General features: G+C 39.5%; 1 protein-coding gene across 1 annotated transcript in view; it reads left to right on the top strand.

Annotated features, from left to right (window-relative positions):
- Positions 1 to 18,084, top strand: part of IKZF3 (IKAROS family zinc finger 3) — a 50,277-nt gene extending 32,193 nt beyond the window's left edge. Inside the window, exons 7-8 of the mRNA XM_089531196.1 lie at positions 6,867 to 6,983; positions 17,290 to 18,084. Coding sequence (XP_089387322.1) covers positions 6,867 to 6,983; positions 17,290 to 17,999 — 827 coding nt within the window. The 3' untranslated portion in view covers positions 18,000 to 18,084. The remainder of the gene's footprint in view (positions 1 to 6,866; positions 6,984 to 17,289) is intronic.
- The last annotated feature ends 6,923 nt before the right edge of the window (positions 18,085 to 25,007 follow it).

The following is a 25,007-nucleotide window of genomic DNA, read 5'->3' on the forward strand; positions in this document are numbered from 1 at the left end:
GAGTTGATTTGGACCATTGTTTCTTGTTTAACATTTCAAGTTACACCTCAGCTACACCAAAATTGGAAATTTAGAGTTAAATTACAAATATTTCTTAGTGTTCATTTCAACTCTGGTTGGAACACTTGATTACAATACAGTCATGCAGAGTCAGAACAAATGTTGCTTTGGTATAATCAGTTGATGCGATCCATAGAACCTATGTATTTGTTTCCTTACAAAATGGTGGATGAAAAAAATAAATGGAGCTGTCGCACATTTAATTTTACTAGTTGGAGAAGAAAGTGTGATGATTTTTCATAATGTTTGTCTTTTCTGGGGTATATCACTTGCCTTAGACTGCTTGGCTGCTCCTCTGGAAGTTGTCTTGGTAAAAGGTTAACATTTGTGACCACATGGCTGAGAAGGAAAGAAAAGCACCCTGCATGCGACATGTAACTCAGATGTGGCTCCCCTGCCTGATAGAGATTCTTATCAGGCCATTAACGGGTTGTCTTGTTCCGTGCTCCATTCCTTTTAGTTTGACCGCACCATTTGGTGTGACAGGAAGCAATGGTGCTCATTCAGGTCTCACTTCATACTCTTGAGGTTTTGTTAACCATACCTTCTCGCTCTGAAAAATGTTAGGCTGTGAGCTTGGGGTGACAGAAGTCACGTGTTGGGAAAAGTATGAATTGCTTCCCATAAAGGGACACTATTAGGTGACACTGCTAAATTGAAGGACCATCGGTTATCCAGAGACCAAAAACAAACAAACAAAAAGTCTGTCATAAAGCAGCGTTTTCTGATGAGGTTCACTTCTTTCCATCTCTCTTCTTACTGGCCTCCTGTTCCAAGTAGGAATAGAAAGAATATTTCATTTTATTCATCTCTCAGCCAAGAAAAGGATTTCATAGCATTCGAGAAAACCAGTTGAGAAGAAAAATGCAGCAGCAAGATTTTGACTCAGATGTTCTCCTGGTATTCTGTGCAGAAGTCTTAATTTTCTTTCACAGAAGGGAGAAAACTAAACAGATTATTTGCCCTTATAAAAGACTGAGATAGCCGAAAATTTTAATCCCCTGGCTTTCCATGACGTCCTCTCACCTCTACTACCAGACAAAGCAGTCTTTTACTTCCCTGATACTACCTGTAGTAATACTTAACATTCTGAGTCAGCATTCTCTTTTCCACTCCTAGATCTTAGAAGAATTATTTCTCCAGACTACAATTTCCAGAATATCCTTGCCATCATGGTTAGTGGTCAGGCTAGTTGAAAGATTTGAGAGCTGTAGAAGTAACTTTTCCCAGCACTGCCTGGGAAGGTGTGATCATTTGATGTCACAGTGGTAGTTCAGTAAATGTCTATAGAGGTGTCAAACATTTTTAAAATTCTGGATGAGGTTGACAAAGGGTTGTACCCCACTCTTTAAGGACCAATTACATTGTTTGGGGATTTTTCTACATATAATTGCAGATGCTCGAGCAGTTGCAGCAGCAATTAGTGTTGTTTGCTAACTTGGGTTCGTATACCAGTTTCCACCCTATCTAGAGAGGACAGGGTTTGCTTCAATTATCCATGCTTTTTGATGTCTAGGTTAGACTACTGTAATGAAATCTGCATCGTTCAGAAACTTCAGCCTCTACAAAATGCAACCACTAAAGTAGGTGTTACGCAGTCAGATCATGTCATGTGTATATTGTCCCATTGCACTGAGTATCAGTGCATTTCTGGGTGCCATTTAAACTGCTGGTGTGTGATTCTAACACCTTAAAGAGTTAGATCTAGGTTAGATCTAGGTTACCTTCACCCATACCAGCCTCTTGCTAGTCAAATGGCTAGAAAGCATTTCTAATATTAAAGACATTAGAAGTCTATAATAATAACTTTATTACGGCCATTTGGCCAGCACACACATTAGAAGTCTCTGCATGCAGATGATGGGGAAATGCTTGGGGACATGGGATACAGGCACTCTTGGGCCTCATTCACACTACATAATAAACCGATTTCTGCGTTGGATCGTTTCGAATCGATGGAGCGATTCGACACTGAACAGAAATTCAGACTTTGATAGCCACGACCGAACCTGCTTGTTTCCATTTAACCTACTTCACATTCACATTAACGATTGGATCAATTCAAAATGGATTCACAGGAATGATTGCATCACAGGGAACCAAATCCAATCGACAACGCGTTCACACTTGCATTGAACCAAATTGCAGTAAATGCCTCAGATTTAGAAGAAATGGTTTAACCAGGTTTAGTGCTGCCCCCCCCCTGCAAACCATTTTGTAGAAATTCATCACCAATGTGAACAAGGGCCCTTTAAACCTATATGAAAACTGGTTTATCCAGTAGTGTGAATTAGATTTCCACCTTGTTTTGGTGGCAAGCTTCCCACAGATATTTATTAACAGAAAGTTGGACTATAGAAGCTTTTGGACTGCTCCATGGCTTTTCTTACATTCTTAGCAATTCTTAGCACTAACAATTAGGCAGGTGGGTGTGTAACCTCCAAGTGTCTCAATCTGTCTTCTCAATTTTTCAGCTGCTTTTAAAATGTCCCAGTTTCTTTCTCCTCCCATTTTCTCACATTGATTCTCTGATTACTTAATTGCTGCAAACCGATTTCAGAGGCCAAATGTCTGTACTCATTTAGCTCAGCAAGGAGCAGAGGATACTCAGGGAAAGCAAAGTGCTACAGCTTCTCCTAGTGCCTGTATTCTTCCTCCTTAATAGCTTTTGCCATCTTGCTCTGATGTTGCTTGGTGACATGTATCCTGGTCTGGTTTTCATCTGTGAAATGTGATTGTGAAGGGTAGTGACTTCTTGATATTGGTTCCTACTTGAGGAAACTTGGGCCTATACAGACAGGCCAAAATAAAGCTGCTTTGGGTCACTTTGGATGTATGCGGTTTAAATGACACAAGCATCTTGAGAGGCCAGAAGCTGCACCAAAGCTGCGCTCCAGTCCTTAGGACTAGAGCGTGGCTTTGGCACAGCTTCTGACCTCTTAGGAAACATGCATCATTTAAACAGCATAACTCCAAAGTGACCCAAAGCAGCTTTATTTTGGCCTGTCTGTATGGGCTCTAAGTTTCAATTTATGTCCATCAAGTGGCACCATTTAAGCAGGCCCTAAAGTTCAACTTTGGTCTGTGTTTGACTCAGGAGTCTATTATAGCCATTGTGTAAAATGTATCTGCATCTGCTTCATTTTAATTGTTAATTTTGATTATTATCCATATTGTTTTATTATGGTTTGTTGTAAGCCACCTTCAGAGGGTTTACCCTGAAGAACAGCAGATTTTACATAAATAAATCCATAAATTTGTATTTTTAAAAAATTATTAGGATTACTGTCTTGGCTTGATTACTAGATTACATTTTCGTGCATCAGCAGAACCTGATTAAACAAATTGGAGAAATATGGTCTTAAATGTATGTGGATAACATGCAAATATATTTCAATATAACAATTTCATTAGCTGGTAAATTGTTTAGCGTCTACCAAATTAAATTAAATTAATTTATTGCTGCTTAAAGCAGCCATTCATAGACCAGTGCAATTCCATGAGCCATCAGTTGCTGGTCAACAAGGAGTTTCCAGGAAATGTATGAATACTGTAATCATATATGGTACAAATATGGTATTGGTCTCTAGCATATTGAGAGTAGGGGGGAATGGTGATCAACCACTTCAGATAGTTCAAGAAGTCAGATTGCAAGTTCCTACTGGGTATTATCAGACTTAATTCACCACCAGTGCTGCCAGGCGATTGCAACCTGGCTGCCTCCCTGTCCCAGGCACATCAGAGGCCATTTTTCCAAGACAGCAAGCTCCTATTTTGGAAAAGCGACCTCTGAAGCCTGGGAGGCAGTTGGGTTGCAATCACCCGGCAGAATTGGCGGCGAATTAAATCTGATAATACCCGGTAGGAACCCACAACTCGACTGTATCCCGTTGGGGAGCAGTCGGGTTTTTAGTAAGTGCAATAATTTCCTATTATAAATGGATTGTAAAGGTACATACAGCATGAAACCTAATAAAAAGGTTTATGGACTAGTACCTTCTGTGGACTTATTTGAGTTTGTGAGACCAGAGTAGGACTGTTGAGCACCAGACCTCTTGGAGGTCTCTCATTCATAGAGTTGCAACAAGCTGATTTGTTCATAGGGGTTGTTTCGTTTCTTCCTCTTTCATAACTTTTTTCCTTACTCCCCCTCTAATATATCCTTAAGGAACCTCTAGTCCTCCTTTGAGAAAGTTCAAAGAGCACAATCCATGTGTATGAACATGTCTGCATACAGAGGAGTCCCATGCCCAGCAATTTTCCATGCAAAATCCCATAGGAATTCCCAGGCCAAACTTCCATGGTGTGCATACCCTTACATACCTTCTCCAAATTACATAAGAATTAACCAGGCATAGAATTCTTCAACAAGAAAAGCTGTGCCCATTTGTCCACATTAATTATGCAATGTAGTCGATTTGCATTATTTCTCTTAGGTTGTGTAATTTATTCTGGTTTTGCTAGTCATTGGAGGGGCACCACTCTCAGTCAGTATAATCCCTATTCCTCTACCTCTTTAGATTCTGAGATTTCAATAGATTGTCCACACACTTTTTGCAGCCAGTGGCAGGTTATAGACCGCCAAAAAATACGTATTGAATACGTATTAGGGTTAGGAAGGGGCGGTGCTTCTGCACCCCCCTACCCTAATACGTATTCAATACGTACAATATGGTGGCAGCAGTTCCACATGGCCGCCGCCATATTGACGTAATGGACACTCTGCGTCTGCACATGGCGCACCGGAAGTGATGCCGCGAGTGCGCCCTTTGGCACTTGCGGCGCCTCTTCCGGGGCCCAAGAAGGAGCGTGATTTCTGTGCTCCTTCCTCTGAGCGTCCGGGAGCCCCACGGTGTGGCAGCTGCGGCTCCCGGACGCCGCAAGCAGCGGCAGTGGGACAGCACTGCTTCTCGGCGGTATGTAACCCGCCATAATGTCTAAAAATGTGCTTTTAAAAGAAGAAAGAGAGCAGAATTCTGCAACCTGTTGTCATATTATCTGTTTTCTACATTTCCACACAATTGTGGAATATGCAAAACCTTGATGTATTGGGAACTGTGTTTTTTAGTTTGAAAAACGTGGTGAAAATGAAACAGTCACAGCCACGATTAATCATGCTCCCTCCTCCTCATCCATTTTGACTAATTTCTGTAGTATGGTTTGGGAGATGAACCCTTTGCTTTCGGTTTCAAAATCCTGTGTAAAGTGCAAACCAGCAAATTAAATAATCTGCCTGCTTTGTGACTAATTTCAATGCCAGTTCAAATATGTCTGAGGTGAGGTTAAGACTGAACTGTCAAAACAAGCAAAGGATCAACTCTCCAGTTTCTTATATGGCACTATATTATCTTTTTGTAGTTTATGTTATTGTATCAATTTAATTAATTTTAAGCCCAAATTTACTTCATTTTAGAAGGCTTCCAAAGAGATAAATTTGAAAGAGCTAGCAATTGCCTTGAGAAATTGGCCTAAGAAAATTGGCTTGAGAACATGAATTTGGTTTGAGAACCTTTGTTCTAGGTTATGTTGGTCCCTTGTTGAATAAGATTTCTGAACCTCATTGGTTCATAAAACCAAATGTGTCAAAAGAATGTGAAGAATGTGGTTGTCGTCGTCTTCTTCTCCTTCTCCTTCTTCTTCTTGCTACTATCTGTTGGGAAGTGCAAAGTAGAAAATTGGAGATAAAAAATATTTTCATTTATTTAAATTGGAGTGCCCCAGAGGAGGACATGGAGACTATTTGGTTGGGACACTGAAAAGGCACCTAATGCACTGCTGCATTCTGGTGATGGTCCTAAAAACAGCAGCAAAAGCAACAATAGCAAGCATAGTAGCAGCAATAATAATAATAATGGTAATAATAATAATAATAATAATAATAATAATAATAATAGTCGTAGTAGTAGTAGTAGTAGATGGTGCTGGTGCTCATGCTGGTGATGATGTGTTGCATCCAGACTTAGTTGGATTTATGATAAACTCATTGACTGAAAGGTCCCAGATTTTGTACCTGTTCTTTCCATTTTTATATTAGGTTAAAATAAACTGACCTAGATCGCTGGTAAAGAAAGTTTCTCATTATACCAGGAGCGGACAGAAATTATTCTGGGATAAACAAAATCTCCAAAATAAAATCAGAAAGTAAAGGGACAAAATTAAGGGGCTTTCTGGCCTTCTTTGTCTGGATGCACCCTCACATTAGTCAAAGATGTAAGTTGTTCAACTGATTTAAGTCGTACTGAATTTACTGTGTCTAGTTTCACTGTGATTAAGTCTGGATCCAACCCAATGGCAAAGTTAATGATAGTGTTTCATGGAGTGAGATATCAAGATTTCATCAAACAGCTTTTACAACATACACTCTTACACAGACACATATCAAGGTTTCTATAATCAAAGGGCTGCCTTTGATGCTCTCAGGCCTTTCTGCAGATGTCTTGCAGTCTTACTCAAAATCAAATGGAAAGTTGGGCGGGACAAGCTCTCCCTCTGTATTTCACAAACTACCCAGTCCAGATTGTTCATTAGCAAGAGGAAGTCTACAATCAAGATGTTAATTCTGTGAGGTTGTTTGCTCTCCTCTCTGAGTCTAAGAATTACAAGATTTGGATGTGTCCCCAGGTCTGCTGACCACAAGGGTGAAACAGAGGTATGAGAATAACAAGAAAACCCCAGGCAACTGCTGTCCGGCACGTTTCATTCAAAGCCTCTAGGCTGAACCATTGCTTGCTTTACTCTTTTTTGCTTTATTTTTTGTCTCGTTTTTAGTCAATAGTCTAGTTTTCCTCTTATTTTTCCCAATCTAGAAAGCGTGGAGGGAAGACACAGCAAAACTGAAATGGGAACTGAACGAGCCCTTGTCCTGGATCGCTTAGCGAGCAATGTAGCCAAGCGGAAAAGTTCCATGCCACAGAAATTTGTTGGTAAGATTTTCTTTTAAATGAAATCTCTTTGAGATATGAATGGGTTGGTAAGTTAGCATGGTTTTCTGTTCAAGCCATTTCCGAGGCATGCCTTTGTCAGATGCAGAAATGGATAGCGTGTCATATCCAGGAAATGGTATTCACATCCAGACCCCTATATCTATCTGTTCAAAGGTTTGTGATTCCTGTCTGTGTTGGTCTACCACACTTGTTTCAGTGCCATGAGCAATTTAACATGCATTCTTTAGCATGTGCAGATCAGTTCCTGAAATGAATTGGGGGAAATGGTGATGAATAAACTCTGAATTCCCAGAGCCTACCAGAGGGCATTAAACTAATTTCCATTGAAATCAGAAACACCTCACTAAGTACATAGAGCAAAATTACAGACTCATGATCAGAACATATGCAAATATAGTGGTTCTGCTCTGAGGCTGGAAGAAGATTCTAGAAGAGGCAATGCAAGGGCTTCTGTATCCATTTATCGCATTGCAGAATGGAGTATTTGCCCCCATGCAGCAGGGTTTTTTTTAAAAATAGCAAATACACTTGTAGAAATCTGGTTTAGCTTTCTGTCTATTTATTAACTGGTTAGCTAGTTAACTTTAAATTTGTTGTTGTTATATACCTTCAAGTTGATTCCAGTTTACCGTGACCTTAGCCTGGGGTATTCTTAGTGAGATTTATTCAGAGGAAGTTTGCCATTACCTTCATCTTAGGTTGCCCAAGGTCACTCAGGTTTCCATGACCAAATGGGGATTCAGACCCTGGTCTTCTGGAGCCTTAATCCAACATTCAAAACACTACATCACATTTGTTGTTATTAACTGCCTTCGAGTCGATCTCAACCCATGGTGACCCTGTGGATGAGACATCTCCAAGACTTCCTCTCCTCCACTGCTCTGCTTAGTTACTGCAAATTCATACACATGACCTCCTTGAAAGAGTCCATCCATCTAGCATACCGTCTTCCTCTCTTTCTACTTCCCTCCACCTTTCCTAGCATTATTGTTTTTCTAATGAGTCCTCTCTTCTCATGATGTATCCAAAATGCAACAGCCTAAGTTTTATCATTTCGACTTCCAGGGAGATTTCTGGCTTGATCTGCTCTAGGACCCATTTGTTTGTTTGGTTTTTGGCTGTCTATGGAATCCTCCAGCACCACATCTCAAATAAATGGATTTTCCTCCTATTTTATTTCTTAATTATCCAGCTCTCACATCCATACATGATAATAGGGACTACAATAGCTTATATGATTCTAACTTTTGTGCTCAGTTGTATATCTTTACATTTTGGGATCTTTTCTAGTTCTTTCATAGCTGCCCTCCCCATTCTTAATCTTCTTCTGATTTCTTGGGTATAGTCCCTGTTCCTGTCAATGTTTGATCCCAGATATGATCCACAGCCTTTCATGATCAATGCAGTCAAAGGCTTTGCTGTAGTCTATGAAGCACATGCTGATTTTCTTCTGGAATTCCTTGGTGTGCTCCATTAGCCATCATATGTTTGCGATGTGGTCCCCAGTGCCTCTTCCTTTCTTGAATCCTGCTTGGACCTCTGGAATTTCTCTCTCCATGTATGGTTGGAGTCTATATTGCAAAATGTTGAGCATAATTTTGCTTGCATGAAAGATTAGTGCTATGGTCCTTTAGTTGCTGCAGTATTTTGTGTCTCCGTTTTTGTGTGGCAATGTATATTGATCGTTTCCAGTTTGTACATCACATTGGTTCTCTTAAATTTAAATACTTTCCCAAGAATTCTCTTGAATTTCAAAGAAGGGACAGTAGAAAGATCCAAGGGGTGGTGAGGGAAAGGGGGAGCAGCAGGGGAGGCCTTCAGTCAAAGTACTGACACGCAATAATGACAAGGAGAACCAGTGACTTTTAGGACTGTGGTAGGGGTGAGAGTTGCATGAAATGTCTCTTTTCCGGGGCCCTAAAAAAATTAAATACTTTTCCATATTTCTAAAAACTCAGTAATAGATGCCTTGTGAAATATAGAATGAGTCCCCTGATAAGTTACAATTGCTGGGAGGAAAGACTAGGTTTATTATTTTCTTTTTGCTTTCTCTTTACAGACTGATTGAAAAGTCCCAGATTTTGTTCCTGTTCTTTCTGATTTTATACTGGGTTAAAATAAGCCAACCTGCAGAACTGGTCATGCTGGGAGCTGACAGGGAACACCTTGGGATAATCAAAATGTGTATGGATCTCCAAAACAAAGTCTGAAAGAACAGGAACAAAATTGGGACTTCCTGGTCTATTTAATCAATATGTTCCCATCCTAATTAAATTAAATTCAGAACTGAACTATTAATGTTACTGCTGCAGATTACAAAATGGCTCCTATCAATTGATTAACTAACATTGTAGTAGATTGCTCTACTGATTAAATTAATTCTACAGTGAACTCCTGATTAAGGATTTTATATTTTTAAGATTTTAGATCTCTGGGTTGGGGTGATTGTATATAGGATGGGGAATCATTTAAATATCTTTGACTTGAAGTTTGTACTCCATCAATGAATCTGAAGAAATGGACTGAAATCCACAAGAAGTCATGCCAAAATAAATTAGCCTTAAAGATTTCAGGAGATTTGTCTTCCTCTTTCCTGCCATGACTATCCTTTTGAAAAAATGCTAAGGAAATATATCAATCAACAAACGGTAACTTTATTTATTTATTCATTTATTTCTTATTTATATATTTAATTTATATCCTGCTTTTCACGCAGCATGGGGTCCAAAGTGGTGCATGTTTTAAAAACATAATGCAGTTTTAAAACTCTTAATATGAAAGTTAAAACACAATTAATCTAAATTTCTATTTTAAAAACACAGGTTAAAAATGGCTTTAAAGGACTGTTAAAACGTAATAAATTAAAAATAAAAATTAAAAAAATTAAAAGCCATATCTTTTACAAAAAAAATCCTAAAAACCAAATGCCTTCTGATATAAAAAGGTCTTTACCAGCTGGTGGAAAGGCAGCAGGGAGGGAGCCAACCAGACCTCCTGGGGAAGGAAGTTCCTAATGACCTACACTGACGCTATTTGAGATCTAAAGGGTTTCTATTTGGGTGAGGGAATAGATGATAGTCTTATCAAATTTGCAGATGACACCACGTCAGGAAGGGTAGTCAGTACTCCAGATAACAGGATCAGAATTCAAAATGACCATAACAGATTTAGAGAGCTGGGCCAAAACTAATGAAAGAGGGATAGATGTAAGATGTACTTAGGAAGGGAAAAATGAAATGCACAGATTGGCTTGACAACAGTACATGGGAAAGGGATCTAGGAGCCCTACTAAACCACAACCTGCACATGAGTCAACAGTGTGATGCAGCAGCTAAAAAAAGTCAATGCGATTCTAGGCTGCATCAATAGGAGTATAGTGCCCAGATCAAAGGAATTAATAGTACCACAATATTCAGCTTTGGTCAGAGCTCACCTGGAATACTGTGTCCAGTTCTGGTCACTGCAATATCCACAAGAAGGATATTGACAAGCTAGAATGTGTCCTGAAGAGGGTGACCAAAATGGAAAACTCCATCTGCTGGGTATGTTTAACCTGGAGAAGAGAAGATTAAGAGATGGCATGTTAAAATATTTGGAATGAAGTCATATTAAAAGACAGAGCAAGCTTGTTTTCTGCTGCTCCAGAGAATAGGACCTGGAGCAATGGATTCAAACTACAGGAAAAGACATTCCACCTAAACATTGGGAAGAACATCTTGACAATAAGGGCTGTTTGAAAGTGGGAAAGGTTGTCTTGGAGTGTGGTGGAGTCTCCTCTTTTGTAGGATTTTAAACAGAGGCTGTATGGCCATCTGTTGAGAGTACTTTGCTTGAGTCCCCCCGCATGGCAGGGAGTTGGACTGGATGGTGCTGGTGGTCTTTTCCAACTTTATGATTTTATGTTTTTATTTTTATATACAAAATATTCAAGGCCAGCACTGAACCTCCCCATTTTTTCTTCGGCTCTATAACTCTATGATTCTGCTTTAATTGGCATGGCAGCATCCTATAGAATCCTGTGATGCGAAGTTTAGGGAGGAACATTAGAATTAGCCAGAGAGCTCTGGAGCCTCACTGAGCTATAAACCATAGGATTCCATAGGATGTTGTCATGGCAGTTAAAGTGGAACCATGGTGTTCCAACTGTGTAGTGTGAAAGAGCCCCTACTCTTCACCTCCGTCAGAGCCCATGTTAAACAGGCACTTGCCACAATTTTATAAACAGATCTCTGTTACAGACCAACATCATTTGATTTTGCCACAAAGTCCTATGACGAACTGCCATTGTCACTCTCTCTCTCCTTCTCTCTTTCCTTTAATGAGATGAACAACAATAAAGTTAACCTTCATTTTTTCCTCTCATCTCTGCAAAAACAAGGAGGAACAATTATTCAACTTAACCGCCACGAGCTCCACCAAACAGTTACAAGCAAGAGTTGCCAGTCACATGTGCATAAATGTTTTAGGTGAAGAATGAAGACTTTCAGGATATTAGCAAAGTGTCCTGAAAGAATTATTTCCCAATGTCACAACTTTTGTGGTCATATATGTGTCAACCTTTTTAGATCTTCAAACTCCCACAATAATCTTCACTGCTTTTTCTGCCACCAGCTGAAGCAGCTGCCCCTCTGGAATTTGTTATGGTATTTACCAGTTTGTAAAACATATATTATCTATCAGCAAAGAGCAAGAATAAGACATTGCTCCTCAAACAAGTATACAACCAATAGGAAATTATGGTGTGTCATAGGACAATGTCTTTAGCAGCTTTAAGAGGCACTACCAATACAAGCATGTTCAACTAAGGGCTCTGTCACTCTACACAGTTAGCCATAGCACTATGATTTCACTTTAACTGCTTTTGCTGCATTCTGTAATATCCTGGGTTTTGTAGTTTCATGAGCCACTTGTGCTCCCTGGCTGAATTTCTAAATATCCCTTCCTAAACTGAAAATCCGACAGTTTTATAGGATGTTACCATGACCATTAAAGTGAAACCCTAGCGCTATAATTGTATGGCATATAGGACCTTAAGAAGTGAAGTGGCTCAATGACTACAGCTGGGTTTTCTCTCACACACATATATTTTTTTAGCAGCCATGACTGGATAGGATATGCACAACCCAGTTCACGACCCAGTTTTCTTCAAGTGTGCGCTTGTCTGCTTATCTGTAGATCAGACCTGGATTCGAATATGCGTTGAACTGGGACGAGACCTATTTTATAGGGACAGGAGTGCTTGTAGTACCAGAGCTGGTAGCTCCTGTTTTTAACAGGTTGACAAAAGCTTTTTGGCAGAGTGAGTGAGAAACATTGAGAGCAATAACCCTTCATGGGATTTTGCTCATTTTTTCTGACCAGAAAAAGAGTGATGAACGGGTTCATAACAATGGGCCTGGCTGAACTGCACTAAGAGCAAATGGGGGTGATAGAATCTGAAATCAATAGGCAGAGATGGTAGACTGGACAACTTCAGTCTGCGGATTATTTTCCTAGGTTAAAATAGGGAGAAAGGTTCTAGTCCTTTGGTGACCAAATGGACTGAACTAGCTCAGACTGAAAGCATTGGATTGTATTTCTGAATGTTCCTTTATGGCAGTAAAACTGTTTATAAGCCAAACTACAACAACATTGCAGCTCTTTTTTTTTCTTGATGTGCATTTTTAAAATTTGCATCTAATTTCCACATACTACAAGATGGTTGTATGTGGAAGAAAATGATATCCACCACCAGTAGTCTATCCACCTTGTCAGCTCAGTTTCTCTCCCTGAATTCTGCAGAGTTTATAAGCAACATCAATTAAGAGTTGTGTTAAAATATATCAAATGAGTTGGTACTCAGAGATAGAATTTGGGACTATCCTCCTCAGATGCAAGTGCAAGGATTGCATTGTCAAATTTCGTCCCTATCTCTTTGTGTGTAGTGAATGAGCACAAGGTAGTGAAAGGCTGAAGCTACTGTTTTGCATTCAAGTCCCACTGTTCCTGACTGAGAGATTAATGTACTCCCCAAGCTAATTCAAAACACAGATTTTAGTTTAAAATAAATATTGACCAGAATCTTGTTAGCAAGATAAACATATTTGACTCAAGGCTATGTGCACATATGTCCTATTTTGGACATTCACTATTTAAGACTATTTACTAGCCCTTTGTACTCCATCCAAAACCTGTTCCTCGGGGCTCTATGTAAATTTGCCCTTCTAAATAATAATACCTCCTCCAAATGAATTTTTCCTTCAGTATGCATGTTTTTAGCATTGCAGAGAGTGACTCGTTGAAAATCATTCACATCTAGGACTCATATTTGCTATGTTCATCTTCCCTTTGTAACTTTGCCTGCCCTTTTTCTTTTGATGCCAGAACTGTATTTCTAATAGAGGTGGGAGAATATTTAAAAATATTAGAAAAAGTAATATTAGAAAAAGGGAGACCGAAAGAAAATTACATTGGCAGCAGTGGCATCGCTAGAGGTTGGCATCACCTGGTGCATAACTCATGGTGTCACATACTCTCATTGACATCCTCCCAAGCCACACCATACAGAATCCTTAGTAATGTTTTTTGTATTAATGTTACTCATAAATCGTAATTCCTGTGTATCACTGAACCTAATGGCAATAGTCATGATGTAAACCAACTAGCAAACTTTAAATTATACCTTTAAATTACAATAGCATAAACACAGCTTACATGTTTTGACATATACATAGTTTCATGTGGTTGAAGTGAATATTTGGTAAAAGATGATGTTTTTAAAGAAAATAAATTAAAAAGTAATTATTTTTTAAAAAAATTAAAATTTAATTTAAAAGAAACTTAGGGCCTGTCCTTTCTCCTACCACTGAGCCTCACTCCACTCATACCATCTCTTCAGTGTTTAAAGGGACACAGGTGAATGCCACAGCCTGTTTCTGCCAAAAGGCAGATGGTTGAGGAGCAATGGTGTCACCAAAACCCTGAGTGTCACCTCAAGCAGTATGCACCACCCGTACCTCTGTAGTGATGCCATTGATTGGGGGAGTGAGAAATTCTTCTTTCAGGGGGCAATGCCCTCATCTCCAGCTCCAGCTACACACTTGCTGTCCCTTCCTCCATTCTTGAAGCTGTTAAATGGGTGGGGAGGGAGAAAGAAGCAATGGGAATAAATGCCTTCCTTTCATGCTGCAATTCACTAGACAAAGAAGAATTATCCTTGCCACACAGGATTTTAGCCATTGTTTGTGTTTTCTTATTTCTGCCCCCGTCCCCCATGGAGGTCACAACTTTGCCATCACAAATCTCATTGGTACAAATATAGGACATTATCATACAGGGAGAAAATGGTAGTTTAAGTGGTCATTATCCCATTTTAATTACACAATCACAATTAAAACGTGATTAACTTTTTCACACACAGAGCAATAAAAGAGCCATTAACCCAGGAATAACCAGTCAATTAACAGCAACAAATCATTCACAGGATTGTGTTAATAATAATAAAAATAATAATAAAAATATTTATTTGTATCCTGTTTCTCCCTTTTTAAGGATCAAGGTGGGCAACAGCAAACCAAATAACAATTACATAAACAGTAACAAAACATTCCCTAAATAACCTCAACCCACCAACCCTCCCTCCCTCACATAAGATAAAACAATAAAATCATATAATCTATAATAACAGATTCATCAAAACAACATTAAAACCAGAGTGGCCATATTAAGAGGGGACAAGTTTGGATGGGTGAATAATTCTGTTCTTTTAGGAGATCAGTCTGGGAATGCACACCTGCTGTTTTTTGCCTGGTTATTTCTGGGATAATAGCACTTTAATCACGTCATGTGAAAACCTTTGTCGCTATTGCACAATTTTCATGGGATAGCCCTGGGATAAATGGCATTTTATGAATGACGCCGAGTGAAAATCTTAACCGTGAATGCGAGATTTTCACAGGATAATCATCGTCTATGTTTCCAGTTGTCCCCATGTGATAAAGTACTATAGCTTTCTCCTTTTTATTCATGTCACATTCTTGATGCAGTTGAAACTGTGTCAAGGTTTTCTGGGTCACTTTGTGGTTTGTCACCTGTGATTAACACACATGGGTGGGTGGATGCAGCTGCTGCTGCTCAGTTAAGTGAATTGGACTGGGTACAACTGAGCCAGTGGAAACTGTAATTCCTACTTCTCTCAAATCTTTCCAATGTGTTTTTCCCCCCAGGGAGGAGGGCAGATTGAGGTTTGTCTTTTGTGGAGGATTAAAATATTTTTTAAATAACTGCTGTGCAAAATAATTGAAAGTCTGTTGCTCAACTCACCCTCTTTGATTTTCGTTGAATTTTAGAACAACCCATTAACAAGTCATTTGGGCCTTTTCACACTACGTAATTATAATGCTAAGATTCACTTTAACGTCCACAGCAACATTCTGTGGAATCCTGGGATTTGCAGTTTAGGGAGGCGTATATAAAATTCTTAGCCAGAGGGCTCTAGTGATTCACCGAAATACATAGCCCAGGATTCCAAAGGATGTAACTAAAGTAGTTAAAGTGGAATTGTTGTATTTTAATTGCAGAGTGTAAAAGGAACTTTTGTCCCTAATGGCTATTTGTGTTGATCTGTAGTAATTCACAGGCTGCGTACACATATAGCGACACAGAAACAAACACAGCCTTCCATGTTTCATTTATCCTTACAGAAGCAGATGCACACTGACAGGCAGATGTGCACACACATATTCAGACTACACATTGACAGATGGAATGTACTCTCCTACTCTGTATCTCAGTAAGTGAGGACAGGGAAGTTTTGACATTCTGAAATTCCATAATTCATTCCCCTTCTCCCAACCATCTGGGCAAACAGATGATATTTGGAGAGCATGGGAAAGATGTAATGTGGGAAAGATAGATCCTGTGCACCTCTTTTTGTCTTCCTCCTCCACCTTCTTCTTATCCTCCTGCTGCCTATGACTTGAGGGTGGGTAGGTAGAATATGAGTGCCTCCTGTAGATTTTCCATGAGAAATTTCATCTTGAGAGACTCAGATTATTCTTACTTCTCATAACTAATGCTTTTTAATTTTTTTTAAAAAATAGTTTAAGCGGGGTTTAAGAAAAGTGGTGCTAGAATTCTTCTTTATTCATGGGATAATTGCGGGATAATCATGATATCACGCAACGTCGTGTGATAATCATGTTATTGTGTGATATTGACGGGAACACCCCACTATGCTCCCATCTTTTTTGCTGGTGTGATGAAGTTCCTAGTCTCTGCAGAAGCAGAAAACAAGTATACTCCATCCTCAATATGACACCCTTATCATATTCAAGTCAATTTTAACTTATGATGACCCTGACATAGGGTTTTCTTGCCAATATTTATTTAGAGGAGGTCTGTGATTGCCTTCCTTTAATGCTGAGAGAGTATGATTTGTCCAGGTCCTCCCTATGGGTTCCCATGGCTGAGCAGGGATCCAAATGCTGGTCTCTTGGAGTCCTGGTCCAGCGTTCAAGCCATTATACCACACTGCCTTGGTATATATCACCTGCCATAATGATGGGCATCCTCCTAGTTAATCATTTTTACAAGTCAAAATAAAAAAGGAAAAGGAAAAAAACCACCCCACAGCCCTCTAGCATCTCTTGAGAAACTAGCCCAATAATTTTATTTGATTCATCTTTTCTAGAACTGGTGTTTTGAGTCATAAAGAAATGTAATGCTGTGGGGATTTTTTTTTCTTTATTATTCCTTTTAACTATCAGATGGATCGTGAGATTGTCAGACAGCCATCAGTTCTCTCTGTAGCTCTTTACTAAAGAAACGTGAGTGGTTGGTTTCACCCCAACCCTAGAACAACCCAAAGAGTTTTGTGGTCCTTGAGTCATAGAACTGCCAGTGATAACTATCTCAAGTCTAGTTTCTATCATATATCTTGAAGGATTTTAATGTGAAAGACTTTGTTGACTTACGACTCATTAACATTTAGTAATATCAGCAGAAATCTAGTGTCTTATGATCAAAACTGGATTTGTCCTGCATGTCCATGACTGTACCACTCAGGTGCAATTGGGTTCAGGTAAGGAATACTGTGACTGGAGAATTTAAGCTTTCCAGTTTTCATGCTTTTAGTCTGTAAGAGAGAGCCGAAAGTGTACAGGGAATGGTGCTGAAACAATAAGATGCAGAGAAAAATTTACAGTGATCAGGTAGCCTCAATGCTCTCATCGTAGTTCTTTCATTCAGCATAGATTATAGTCTTGGAACTTCCTTGTATTTTCTCAAGTGCTGTTCTCTCCCATAGGTGAGAAACGCCCCAGCTTTGAAGTGAACTACAGCTCTAGCTTTGGGTATGAGAAAGAAAGGGATACCATTCTACAAGGACACATGATGGATCAAGCCATCAACAATGCTATTGGCTACTTTGGGGCAGATGCCTTGCGCCCAATTGTGCAGAACCCTGCAGCCCCAACTTCTGAAATGGTGCCCGTGATCAGCAGCTTGTACCCCCTTGCACTCACCCGTGCTGAAATGACCACCAGTAACCCACAAGAGATAGAAAAAAGCCACACACTGCTGAGAGAGAAAAACATTTCTTCTGACAGAGGCCTTTCTCCAAACAGTGGCCAGGACTCTACAGACTCCGATAGCAACCAAGAAGAACACCATACTCATGCCTACCATCAAAACCAAACAGCCACTCTTCCTCTGCAGGGTCGAAATGGGCTTCTGACCTACAAGGAACACCCCGGGGCATATGACATCTTCAGGTCACCAGCCATTTGTCCTCGTGATGTCTTCAAGGTCTTCAACAAGGACGGTGAACCCATTGGTGTCCACCGCTGTGATCACTGTCGTGTTCTCTTCCTGGATTACGTCATGTTCACCATCCACATGGGATGCCATGGCTTCCGTGATCCTTTTGAATGTAATGTGTGTGGGCACAGGAGCCAGGACAAATATGAGTTCTCCTCCCACATAGTCCGTGGTGAGCACCGAACAGGACTGAAATGAGACTGGAATTCTTCCTTCATTTTCTAGGAGATGTCATGCACATTTATACTGCAAAATTAAAACAGTATGAAACTGTTTTGAAAGGTAGTATGCTTTCTCCCTTCAAACCCTAGGATTTTTTGAGGATATTGTCTTCTGGATGGTTCTGAAGATTCCTCATATTCTTACAATTAGGGTTCTCACAGTTCCAATAGGTTTAAACAGATTTAAAATTACTTTGCATTTTTAGTGAAGTCAGACCTTAAAGGATCTGCCTTTTTGCCTTTTAAAAAAAAGATCTCCAGAGAAGACAATATATACTTTTAAAGACGAACTCTAGATGTGTTAGGTCCCCATCTACTTTGCATTCTGAAATGTATTCAGCTGCCATGACTCTCTCTGACAGTGTTCAATTCCTGGAAAAATAGAGGTGTGTCACACCTCCCTTTCTAATATTAGCTTTTTGAAGATGTATAGGAAAGCACTTTGTAAATGCTATTTTTTAATGTTTATCATGCCTATATTCCTGAAGCAAGAAGCAGTTTTATATACTTTGCAGAATTAATTAGTAAAATAGGTTTTCCTGAACTATGGTCAGGAAAGTCAGACAGTTTGTCCAATGAATCCAATTCTGTCTACTCTGAATGCAATAGCTTTCAAATATTTCAGGTTTAGAACTTTTGCCTTGTTACTTTGCCTGATTAGTTTTTAAGTGCCAAGCTTTCAACCTGGGACCATCAAAATCTAAGGGATATGTTCTACCATGGAGCCTACAGTCTTGTCTGAGGGAACTGTATATCTGAACAATTCATCATATATAGCAAATGGTTTTCTGAAGCATGCCAGTGAAAGACATGCAAGAAGGCATATCGCTGACAGGCTTTTTTTCTGTCTGTGAGGCAGGTGGAGGTTCTTATTGCAGGGTATTCAATGAGATCAAGAGAAGCTGAATCCTTCCTCTAGGCTGCCTGAACTGGTACAGTCCAGGGAAGACTTTACCATGTATTTCTGTCTCAGACAGTAGCACAGAAACAGAAAAGAGGTTCAGCAACCTGGGGCCAAGTCTTAAGTAGAAGGAAGGCTGAAGTGAAGTCCTGATCTCCAGAACCTCTTTTTTGTTGAAATTTCTCACAATGCTGTATTTCCAAGTGTGCATTAGTGGGAAGCTTGTCCTTGAGTGCAGTTTGTTTGCAGCAGGTATCAGGCAGGTTTTCAGCTCAGTGGCAAGGATGGCCACTTATCCAATATTGCCATCCAAGCTTGCTCTCCCACCTCCCAGTTACACGTTCTTACTCCTCTGAAGCATCTCTGTTTCTGGTTAGTTTCCTGACTAGGCACACTTAGGGTTGCCATCTTGTAATTTTAGACAGCTCTGCTCTCTCACCTTGAAAGAGCCAGTATGGAAAGTGTGGAAAGGGAGAATGTGTATTGGGTGCAGTCCTCAGGGAGTTAAGGCATGCATTGGACCATGGCTGATCATGGGTGATACTGCCGTTTAACTGACTATTTCAGTCCCACTACTGATTAACAGACAAAATACAGTTATATTGTGAAGTCGAAGGCTTCAGCTACATTGCTTGGAAACTATGGGTTGTCTGGCTCCTTTGACTGTCTAGCACTGTTACAATTAAATAGAGATATTGGCAAGGTGTGAATGTCAAAGGCATACAAATCCCTTTGTTTAAAAAATGAGGGGTGCCTGCTCGGTGTTAGTAACACTGTTATATTTCTAATGCAGTCTGGGTTTATTTTAAAAAGGAGATGCTATGATGCTGCTGTTTGCCATTTAATCCTGAGTATTTTCAAGAATGCATAGGGTGTTGCCATAGCGGGAAGGTAGGGATTTGACTTCTAAAATGCATTCATTCCTGATTTTTCAGCTTTAATTTTATTTACAAATGAGCACAAAAAATGTCTTGTGCAAAAAAAGTGGAGCTGGAATTGTGTGAAATATGTTTTTATACACAACCCACTAAATACAACAAAAGTAAAAACCAAAAGAAAAAGTGCTCTCGAAAGGATGAAAAATCTCATGGCTGCTAATCATTTTTTCCAGTGGAGTCTTTTAGACTGTCATGACATTCTTTCTCACTGAGGACATAAATAAAAAAGGCAAATGTTCTTTACACCCTCAAAGTATTTAATCGAATAAGTCTAAAAATGCACTCCTGTATTATATTGTACTGTATTGTTTTATTTGTACCCAGACTTTTCTCCAAAACTGGCACTCAAGTGATCCCATGTTTACAGCTTTCATCAGGTAACCACTTCTTTTGCTGCCGCTTGTAGGCAGGTTACATTTTGTTTTAAGATGATTGCCACACCCATTCCATGCCTTTCCCCTGGTTTATTTGATAAAAAGGTAGATTTGATTCTCTAGAAAATTCTTGTTTCCTGCTTGTGCCGGTGGCATAGGTAGCACAACAAAGGTTGCTCCATGTAGTGTACATTTAATTTTTTTGCCTAACTCAATCATGTTAAGTTAGGACATGTTTGGAACATTTGGGAAGTGGGGACAATGGGGTTGTATTATACTGTTTTCCAAATTCATTCAACTGTTAGCCAAAGGCAGCTTCATCTGGCAAGTTTGCCCTTTTGACTAGGAAGACATAGCAAGTCCTTTTTGATGGTGAAAACAAATGAGAGCAACATTGGATGCTTCAAGACAAAATCTGCTTTATATGTGGAATGTTTTCCCACTGCTTTCACTTTTACTTTCCCTTACTGCAGAAAATTCCTTAACAAGGGAAAGATGGAATAACTGTACAATGTCTTTCGATTGGTAGTGCTAGGAGTGTTCCCTTTAGAAGCACTTATGCATCACATGTATGGGCAATCCTGATGATGTGCTTTTGTGTTGTGGCAAGAAGAAACAACTGAGGGTGCATCTATATTGTAAGAATAATGCAATTTGACACCAGCTATGGAATCCTGGAATTTGTAATTTTATAAGGTCGTTCGCCTTCTCTGCCAAAGAATGGTGGCACCTCAAAAAACTACAAATCCCAGGATTCTGTAGGATGGTGCCATGGCAGTGAAAGTGGTGGCATCAAACTGCATTATTTCTACAATGTAGATGTTTTCCTAAATCTAGATAAATATGTGTAAGAGATCCTCTGAAAACTGCTATTTGAGGGTTTCTCTTTGAGGCCAGTGCAACAGCTTATTTCTGCTTTGAAAACCGTTTGCTGCGCATGTTCTGTAGTTGCCTTTTTAAATGGATCAGATAATGGAAATATGATGCCAGGTTTCGTGGGTAGGTTTGTTATTGTTTTTATAAAGCCTTTTCTACAATGTACAGTGATGGATATATTTTTAATACAGCATACTTTTTAAGTAATCAAGTTTCTGTTTGTTTCATTTTATCTGTTTGTTACCATCTAGATGTTTTTAAAGGGTAATGTGGGGCAAAAACCAAAATCCATGGGGAGATTGTCCCTTTATTGAGTCCATCTAAAATTCCACAAATGTATGCTAGCTTTTGAGTTCTCCACAATTCTTCACCAGGCTAAATGATATTTAAAAATCTAAACAGAAGAGGGGACATGGCACAGTTTTGTCAACCAAAGGGCACACAGCTATGTTATGTATGTGTGGATTTGCTGTATTACGGGCATTAAAGAAACCAGTGAACAGAGACTGCAACAAGGAACAATGCAGTCTTGTGTGACCTTCAGGCTTCTGTGTTTGTGTCAGTCCACTGGTTCTGTAGTTTGCTGTATCGAGACATGAAAGCTGAAGAACAAGGAGAGTCACAGGATACTTCATGCTCAGTCACGTGAATATTGCCTCTGGTGATCTGAGATGTGCTCTTTTAATATGTAAAGCAACTTCAGAATGCTACAAGCTGAATGGTCTTTCCATGTAGACCATTTTTCTTACCAAAGTTGGCCTCTACCAAAATAAATAATATTTTTCCTGTGTGGGAAGAAAAAAACACAACAGTTTGGAGGTGGTAATTTGGATGAGAAAACCAGCCTACAGGAAAGAGGGAAACAACACTTCTAGCACCCCACACAAACTTCCAAACCGCATATGCACATGACTGCATGTGTCACACTATAGTTAACTGGTAAGGATGCCTAGTGTTCAGGGACAAGGCAAAATCTGAACTGTGGCTTATTGTCCAACACAAATAATAGCATGCACTGGCTCCTAAAAGTGTATGTTGAACATCTATTTCCTCATCACTACATCTACCTGTATTGCCACCAAAGAAGGATTTTTTTCTGCATAAGAAATGGATCTGCTAGAAAGCCCAAGCTGCTCTTCATTGAACAGCTGATTTTTACTTGGATGAATTCATAGGTAATGCTGCTGCTCAGGAACTCAGTGGTTTATGTCAAACCATCGTGAATTCCCACACATTTTCAGGCCTGTCTTAAGGATGAGAAACATATTTTTAAGGATGAAATTAAAGCAGAAATTATCCAGCTGCTGAATTCTGCATCTAGTATTGATAAAGATGTGACACAGGCTTAAAACAAAATCCAAAAGAAATGGAAGTCCACATTTCCTATCCATCAGATGTGTCCATCTTGCATCTGTATTTTTTTTCCACTGAAAAGTCATGATTTTGTCTTCATTTGATAAAATCTGTTTCCCCAAACTTCTCTTCCCTGTGGTAACCACATATGGAAACAGGGTTATTTTCCCATAATAGGGAAACATTACAGATGACAACATTGGAAGAGGATCCACTGTCAAAGTACACCCTAAATCTACTGCCAAAAGATTCAGTTGGATGACTCTGAAATATAGATTCTGAGGGTATAGGAGAGGGGAAAGGACACATTTCTGCTTTTTTTCTCTACATCCAAAATTATGAGGCTGGTGCCTTTCATATGTTTTGCACTGCAACCTCCAGTGTCTCAGGCAGTTGTCTGGGACTGATGAGAGTTGTAATCCAAAAGCTCCCAGGAGGCACTGGATTGGGGAAGGCTACTTTACACTACACTTCCATTATCTATAATCTTTCAGTAGCAAGCTAGATTTACTTGCAAGTATTCCAGTTTACAATTGGTAGGGCTTTAATTTCTGAAAATGCCTGAATTGCATAGATCACAGTAGGGAGTCACAGCTGGTGGCTTCCATGACAATGGGAACAATGAATCCACTCTGAATCCACTCTGGTTTGAGCTTTAAAGGAGTTATCCAAAATATTAAACCCTATCCTCCAAATAGGTTCATCCTTGAGTAACTCATTTAACATAGGATTGCCAGATTGTATCCAGAACCGGACCAGGAGTGTGATTAGAGAGTGTGAGAGGTGCGGACTGTACCAGATAACACTCTAAAGGGGATGACACACTGCTCCAAAAACATTTGCCTTTTGGCATAAACAGTTTGTGTTGTTCACCTGTATCCCTTAAAAATGCTGGAGCTCAGTGGAAGAGATGATGTGAATGTGATAAAGCTCAGTGGGAGGAGAAAGGAGAGGCTTCCAAAATTTTTAAAAAATACATTTAAAATTTTAAATTTTAAAAATTAAAGTGTTATTTTAAAATTGTCTTTCAAAACATTGTATCCATAACCACATAAAACTGCGTACATGCAAATACATTTAGGCTGTGCATATGATATTGTAATTTAAAGGTATAATTTTTTTATTTTGCTAGTTGTTTAAGTCACAACTGCTACCATTATATCCAGTTGTATACTGAATTTACGAGTAACATTAGTACAAAAAACATTACCAAGGATTCTGTATGGTGTGTTATGGGAGCAGGTGACACAAACCTTAGTGGTGGCACTGAATAGGGCTATTTGTATTTGTATATATTTTTTTCCACCTAAGTTGTTGGCAGCTCTGACACCAGCAGTTCTGCTGCTACTTACACTTTATGGTTGACACCCCTGTTGTAGAGGAACCTACTAGTGAAACCTCTGAACTGCTGGCAGCCAACCCAAGTGTTTTCCTCTCCTGTGTGGCTATGTCATCCCTGAGAATTGCCCAGATAACCTTTCATTCTCCTTCTCTTAGCAATCACCTTGGCCTGAGTTGTGCCTAAAACCACCCACACATTCTTTCCCACCTCAAATAAGCACACAGTTGCTGAAAAGGTGAGAAATTTAAGACTGATTAAGATCTTTTAAAATTCTTTAAAGAGGTTTTCACAGCCCTTAGAAGACACTTTCCTATCATGGGTGGGATGGGAAGGTGAAGAGCAGGAAGGATTAAGCAGTCACGCAAAACACAACTTACCTTCCGATAGCTGAAGTCTGAGAACAATTTCTTTGCAAACCCCACTGCGCAATTATGGCAGTATTATCCCATTTTAACTGACCTGGCAAAATCCTATGAAATCATGAGAGTGACAGTTTTTGTGTGTGTGTCCTTTCAAGTCGCCTGTTGACTTACAGTGACCTCATAAATTTTGCAGGGGTTTCTTTGGTAAGGAATATTCAGAGATGGTTTTGCCAATTCCATCCTCTGAAATATAGCCTACAATACCTGTTATTCATTGGTGGTCTCTCATCCAAGTAAAAACCAGGGTTGACCCTGCTTAGCTTCCAAGATCAGACAGGTTCTGGTGCCTTCAAGATATTTTGACCCTATCTAGGAGCATCTAATCACTATGGTTAATCTAGGGAAGATGTTAGAATTGTTATTTTCTTCAATGACAACTTCCAAAAACCATTAGCAATGCTAGCTGGAGGGGTTCTGGAAATTTTGCCCAAAAAGTAAATATCCCACTCTCTGTCTATGGCCTAAGGGTATAAAATTGTCCTGAACTACAAGCAGGTGGAGAAGCATGCAATGTGATAGTCATAACATGGGTTGTCTGCACAGCAATTGAGTTTGAGTCTTGGGAAGGACTGCTTTGTTTTCACCTTATTCACATTCTCTATTAAATTCATGAATAAGTTTGCAAATATTGAGTGCTCTTATTGAAAATGAACCACAAGTTTTCCCTCCCTCGCCCCACCCCATGGATGAAATTCAATAGACATGGCTACTATGGGCAAGAACATATTGCACCCACCTACCATCTGGCTGTTAAAAATAAGGTGCCTGATATAAGAAGA

This window comes from Sceloporus occidentalis, unplaced genomic scaffold (genome assembly GCF_023333645.1).
Source record: "Sceloporus occidentalis isolate IW3139 unplaced genomic scaffold, rSceOcc1.0.p SCAF_7, whole genome shotgun sequence".
NCBI lineage: Eukaryota > Metazoa > Chordata > Lepidosauria > Squamata > Phrynosomatidae > Sceloporus > Sceloporus occidentalis.